Source organism: Rhinopithecus bieti, unplaced genomic scaffold, assembly GCF_001698545.2.
Source record: "Rhinopithecus bieti isolate Rb0 unplaced genomic scaffold, ASM169854v2 scaffold_18418, whole genome shotgun sequence".
In the NCBI taxonomy this organism is placed as follows: Eukaryota; Metazoa; Chordata; class Mammalia; order Primates; family Cercopithecidae; genus Rhinopithecus; species Rhinopithecus bieti.
Window position 1 is genome coordinate 1,176,277 of NW_016809431.1, and position 7,263 is coordinate 1,183,539.

The 7,263-nt window shown below is 36.3% G+C and overlaps 1 protein-coding gene across 2 annotated transcripts in view; it reads right to left on the reverse strand.

Moving 5' to 3' along the window:
• The window catches only part of EPB41L4A (erythrocyte membrane protein band 4.1 like 4A), a 269,890-nt gene that overhangs the window by 18,001 nt on the left and 244,626 nt on the right, over positions 1 to 7,263 (reverse strand). For both annotated transcript variants that reach the window (XM_017889282.1, XM_017889281.1), the window contains one exon: positions 3,012 to 3,131. In XM_017889282.1, coding sequence (XP_017744771.1) covers positions 3,012 to 3,131 — 120 coding nt within the window. The remainder of the gene's footprint in view (positions 1 to 3,011; positions 3,132 to 7,263) is intronic.

A 7,263-nucleotide genomic window follows, 5' to 3' on the forward strand; every position in this document is an offset into this window, starting at 1 on the left:
CTGATATATTGGTCTTCACCAAAATTAAAAGTCTGCTCATGAAAAGCAATGTTAAGAACATGAAAATGCAAACCACAGCCTGGGAGAAAGTATTCACTCATAATATGCATATCTGAAATAGAACTTTTATCCAGAATACATAAATAACCTACAGATGAATAATAAAAAGGACAAACCCAATTAAATTGGACAAAAAATTTGAACACTTCAAAAATGAAGATATATGAATAACCAATAAGCACACAAAAATGTGGTTAACATCATTAGCCATGAAAGAAACGCTCATTAAAACCACGATGGAATGTCTACTTCAAGCCTAGTGGAATGACGAAAATTAACACAGCAACAAACTCAAATACTAGCAAGAACTGGGGCAGAACAAGACCCTCTCCTATCTTGTTAGTGGGGTATAAAATGATCCAGCCTCTCTGGAAATCATTTTGGTAGTTCCTTATAAAATTAAACCTGCAAATACCCTGTAATCCAGCAATTCTACTCCTAGGTATTTGCCCAAGGCAAAAGAAAACAGATTCCACACACATACTTGTACAGAATGTCTATAACACAATGGCAAAAACTGGAAATAATTCAAATGTCCATCAAGAAGAGAATGGATAAAAATACTGTGGTATATTTCTACAAAAAATTTAAATAACAACTGATACTATGGATGAAGCTCAAAAACATGTTGAGTGAAAGCAGCAAGGTTTTAAAGGAGTATGTATTGTGTTATTACATTTATATGAAGTTCAACAAGAGAGAAAAACTAATCATAGAAATCAGAACAGAGGGCCAGGTGCAGTGGTGCACGCCTGTAGTCTCAGCACTTGGGAGGCTGAGCCCAGTAGATCACTGGAGGTCAGGAGTTTGAGACCATCCTGGCCAACATGCTGGCCATCTCTACTAAAAATAGAAAAATAGAAAAAATAGAAAAATTAGTTGGGTGGTATGGCAGGTGCCTGTAATCCCAGCTACTTGGGAGGCTAAGGCAGGAGAATGGCTTGAACCTGGGAAGCAGAGGTTGCAGTGAGCCAAGATTGTGCCACTGTACTCCAGCCTGGGTGATGGAGAAAAAAGAAAAAAGGAAAAGAAATCAGAACAGTGGTTGGTTGTGAGGGTGGGCACTGACTAGAAGGAGCATGAAGGAACTTTCTGGATTATGGAAATATTCTATATCTTGACTGGCAGGATGAATAGATTATGGATACATTTGTCAAAATTCATTAAACTGTACACATGAGAGGATTTGACTGTATGTAAATTTGACCTCAAATTGCCTCAATTTTAAAGGCTGTTAAATGAACCTCAGACCACTCGACTAAAAAATGATTAAATTCCCAGGCCCACTACAAATATTTGCTCTATAATATAACTGAATTATAGTAATAACAACTTTATTCTATTTCCCAATTTTATATACAAATGAATGGTTCCATTTATTTTCTATTTCTCTAGGAATGTTTTTTAGCTTCTTCAAAACTTATATATAGGATTTTTTCTAATTTTATTTTACTTTCTCCTTTTAAATAAATTAAATGTACTACTGACATTTAATTGAACTCATAATGCTTTAGAAATAGTTATAAAAACTGAATGCTGTTTTAAGATTTAATATCAAGTTGCCAAACCTTGTGTATAACAAGTCCTTCAAAGAAAACGATTCCACATGGAAAGGTAAAAATGTGGTGGCAAAAGATTTACCCATGACTGTGCCGGATCTAATCTTGGGTTCTGTGCCTTTTGAGTAAACTTCTTCAATGAGGTCTGATTCTTTCATATCTAAACTTCCTTTTTTTTAATGGAGTTGGGGGAAGGTGCTATCACAACAAAGGAAATTTTCATTAACTTCTGCTTTAAATTGACTACTAATTTAATTAGGTTGCTAAAAAAACATTACAGAGTAATTAATACATCTGTAAGGGTGTACATGGTTTAGTGACTATTTGCAGGTTTTCTATTACAAAAGAAAGTCATCACTCAACAATGATGAACTACTGATAAAACACATACACACATACACAGGGTTAATTTCTAATTGAAAGGTAAACATCTAAGACTGACAAGTGTCCTTAGTGTCCTACAGCGCAAAAGGTCCTGGTGTGAACCCCCTGTACACTCTGGAGTTCTTTCCTAATCTCTTTTAACCTGATGTGGCATTCACAGCTGTCCTCTTGTCACCCTCCTGCCTGGCTCCCTCAGAGCTCCCTACCTACCTACGCAGTCTCCACCTCCACTACCCAACATCCTTTCATTTCCTTATCATACGCAACTGGACTTAATTCCTCCCCCTGTGAGTAATCAACACCAGACATCTAACCACCCACCATCACAAAAGGATCTGTACTTTGTCTTGGCTCACTTTAAAAAGGTAAGCCATGGTTTGGCAAATGGAGTGGGAGTAAGGCGTCTAAATCTTGATAATGCACAGATTTAAAACACACGTGCACAGAAACTTTACTAGCTCAAAGACAATTAATTTGAGGGACTGGCAATCACACCATTAGGGTGTAATTGTGCTCACACAAGGCGTTGCCTAGCAACAGGAGGAGCACGCAAATTCCAACAATGAGGTGTAATGAATCACTCACTGACTACTGTTCACAAATTGTATTTTGATGGGAAGATATCTACATCTGGTTCAGTCTGGAACAAGACTTCAGAGAATTGCGCAGACTCAAACTGAGAGAAGCAGCAGGTATTTCACCAGCAGCCTGGCTCTACAACAAAGGAGACTATTCCTATCCAGGTAAATGTATACTTTGGTTAAGAAACAACACAAAATAAAAATATGGCTTTGAGGGCCTTGTTTGCATGGCATTTTGTTTTGACTGTGCTTCAACTTCTACGGCTTCAAACATGGCTAATAAATGTCACAAATATTAGAAGGTAAATATAACAAATAAACAATGAAATAATCCTAGTTGAACTAAAACACTTTAGAAGACCTGAATATCCACATGCTACTTCAAATTCAGTGTTTTCGAATCAAGGTATAAAAAGAGTCCACATACGAACGAGATCTGTGTCTGGATCGCCTGTTGTTGGGGTCGGCTTGGTTTTTTTCCTTTTGTCTCCTTAATACAGCTTCCCACTGAGGTGCTGAATCAATCATATCATTCTCCTGCCGTATTCTGAAAGGAAAGCCATGCATCTGAAGTTAACATCTACCTGGATGGTGCATTTTAGCTTCATCCTAAACTTGCTTTTAAATGTTACTTAAGCAGCAGAAATTTTATTACGATCATTTATAGCTAAAGATGCATATTAACTGAATTAATACATCTATATGTAGGTAAGTACATATAAACACACAGAAGTATACAATACTCGTTATATATGTAAATACATGTTATTTGCAGACTTCTGATTCTAATTTTCTAGCAAAATGACATGTATCAAAAATTCATTTTAAACATTTCTAAGTTTTGACTAAAGAAACTTTGGTGTCTGCTATAGAGCCAATCTTAACCAATGAAACAAAATCATTATTTTAAATGTGCTTGTCAAAAGATTAATAAATGGTTTTAACTTTGAGTTACTCTTAAAAAGTCATACTAATTTTCAAGGTTTTCATAAAAAATAGGTGCCAAATATAATTCCTATTTTTTAAGATAGAAATCTAGACGTACAAAAAGTTAAATATGGTGGCATAATGTATTAGCTGAATAAGACACACCATTCTCATCATGGCTGCTCACACATTTAAGAGGGAATGACAGTTGGATGCTGGATGTGGCCAGGGAAGGAATGAAAATGAGGAAAAGAGAAACATGGGGAAGACTTGGAAGCACAGGTGCTTGACATGTAAGATCACAGGACAGTGTTACCAAATCCTCTCATTTTTTAAAATAAGATAATCCCCAAATCTGAATTTTAAAGTGAACTCTTCTAATTTTAAGTCTTGCAACCAATTCTAAAGCATGATATAGACTTAACAAAACCCATGGACCACGCTCAACCTGCACAAAGTTTGGACTTCCGATGTATCAAGTCTTTCAAATAATGAGGTGCGCTATTGGGGGAAGAGGAGGAGTACTTAATTTACATGAAATACTGTCTCAAATGGAAAACAATGATGCTGTGAAGCCTTTTTTTTGGGGGGGGGGCAAACTGAACACCTGTTATTTGAATATTTAACTTCTAATTTATGTAAGCTCTTCAGAAAGCTGCTCCAGGGTGTTCATCTCCCAGGGTATAGAGAGCAGCATGGAACTGCCAGGTACTCATCCAGTACAGCCACTGCATGAGCATAACTGCTTCGAGACAAAAGTAAAAAGAACAGGCAGGCTTGGAGGCATTTCTTTCTCTGAACAGATGTCTTTTGGTTCCTCTGTTATAGCACTTAGTATAGACTGTGGGCTGGATATCTGGATTTGCTTACAGGTGCGAATCAGTGGATGGGTGACAAATATTCATTTCACATATAACTTAGACATAATGTAAAGAAAATTCAAGTTGAAAAGAACAGCACTTTGTGAGGAAGAAACTGTTTAAATCTCTCTAGATTAAAGGAGAATTGTGCTAAGTAAAAAATTATCTATAACATACTCCAAGCCTTTGAAGTGTATGTATTTCCTCACTAAAGTTTTCATTTTTAATAGACTTTTATTTGAAGATTAACAGGATACCGTCATGGTATTTTTCACAGATGTAAGAGCATAATTCTTTCTCTCATTGCATATACAGAATAAATTTAAATTGAACATATACTGCTATGGACCTTAATATTATAAATAACTGAAGAAAACTATGAGATCATAGTTTTCTATGACTATGACTATAGTTTTCTATGACTATGAGGTCATAATTATTAATCATTCTTTGAAACAAACACTCCCATTTGAAAATGGCACGTTGGTACCCGTGTGTGCTGTAAACACACAGACACACATTTTTGTAGCCAGAACCTATACCTACAAGCCATTCTGTGTTCATGTGACAGTCAGAAACCCACCAGGCTTGCGGGTAGGGGAACAGTCCTGGACACCCCCAGGACCAAGGGGTCAGGGTTAGGAAGAGACAATCACAGGGAAGGTGCCGCACTGGCAAGGTAGCATCTCCCTTCCTACAGGAACCCACACATGGATTGCTGGGCCCAGGATTGGACACAAAACTCAGGTCTCCTAACTCCTAACCCTGGAGTCTTTTAGGATGCAGCTTTCATTCTGAATGAAATCACTGTGCAGTTGATGGGAAGAACTAAATTTTACAACGTGAAATATTTGTATCAGGAAGTTGAGGTGTCTAAATATTTTTGAGAGGTCAAACCTACTAACAAAGCTGAGGCCTAACGTGGGCAAACACATACTTTTCCTAGAGTAATAGACACTGAAAAGGAAGCAAAGTTACTGTATGTTCATTCTCATCTATTGTGGAATTCAGCTGGCTACCCTCATACTCAGACTTCACTCTGACGATAAAAAATTAAAACTCCTGAGACATAAGCATGCGTATTTCCTGTATTCTGCTATAACAGTAAGAAGGACCAAATCAGAAAGAATTCAAGATTATACATGTACCTTTACCTTTTTTTCTAACTGAAAAGTCTAAAGTGAGGGCAGTGAAACCCTGTCAGTTAATATCCTTGCAATCCATGTTTCAAAGACAGATGCCCTCTACTGGCGATGCTGTTTCATAAATATTCTAACAAGACACATTAAAAATGTAAGAGTCTTTGGAAAGTCACAACAGAAGCACATTTTCCTGAGTAATGGGTAGTGTGGCCACCTTGGCCTGTAATGAAGTTTGAAATTACATCCTTACAAAAGACCTCTGGTTAATGGTGCCTCATTACAAGAATGAAAGTGTCATTTCTTCCACTGCTGAACTGCTCTAAAAAACACAGGTGCTACTTGGAAAGAAAAAAATCTTAGCCCTAGAAGCAAGAATATTGTAGCACTCTGTATTTAAGACACAGGAGATCACTATTTTGTTTATGCATGAGTGAATAAAGAAGTCTTTAAATGAAAACGACATGTTTCCTGTGATGATTCTGACTTTTTAAGTCTCATTTATCCTCAGGTGTGGGAGAATCCAAATAGTTTTTGCTTCTTTCTTGCTGTATTTTAATGTCGATGTATAGATTTACATCATGAAGAATAAAATACCGCAAACATTGTTTTGACATAGTACCTTTTAAAAAGTCATAATGTGCTCTTACATCATAGTCATCAAAATCTCAAAGGGGAAAAAGAGTCCATTGTCATTTATGTCATGGATGTATTAATTTTCAAATGTTGTATGTAAAGGTGAACCTCAATAAACTGACATTTATTTCCAGTACCAATTGATCCAATAAGTCTACATTTATCCTATTTTGTCCATTTCTCCACCTGTAACTACGGAGGGTCAACAACTGTGGTAGGAAGTATATCATAACAAGGTTTTTGTTTTTCAGTTAATACACAAGGGAGAGGGTTGCTTTAGAATACAGCAAATTCTAACCATGTTTCAGAACAGAATTCTAATGTATTTCTTCCATCTCTTACCAAACTTCAACAATCTACTTTTCCAGACTATCCATACAATTTAGATTTTAACTGCATTTTGACATTTAATTGAAGTCTGCAAAGGTTTTGAAGATGAAATGCCATATAATCATTTGAGAACAATGAAGAAAATGACTATTCCTAGCCTCCTCTTTCCTGTCTTACCAATCACAGTCCTGACTCTTTTGCAAAATTCTTCACATTACCAAATGAATTCTTACACAAATCCCCAAGTTTTATTGTGTCCTATCCCTTTAGCAGTTTTGTTCCTAACAGAACCTTCCTTTACATAAGTTCTTAATTCACTTCTAATTCACTGAGATAAACACCATGCTTAATGCTGAATCTAAGAAGTCTTTCAGAGCAAATGTAAAATGAAGCTTCAAGATGATACAAGCCATAAACCTTGCTCCTGAGTTTTCTCCATTCCCAACTCTGCCATTATCTGATTCAGAGACCTTGGGCGAATTGCTTATCTTTTTTGGTCAAATCTCAGGTTGTTCATATATAAAATTAATGGCAAAGATCCTTTCCAGCTTTAAAACTTGATGTTTCTCTATTTGTATTTTATTTCCAAACCAGACAGACACACTGAAAGAAACTTACACTCTTCAACTATAACATAACATTCCAAACAATTGCTTCATGTGGCCCCTCCATTGCCAAAATTAAATCTGCAGGTCCCAACTGATTGTGAACTTGTGTTTCTCATCAACTGTACTCATTTTTTTTTTTTTTTTTTTTTGGATCACCTGCTATAAAGCAATCTTCTTCT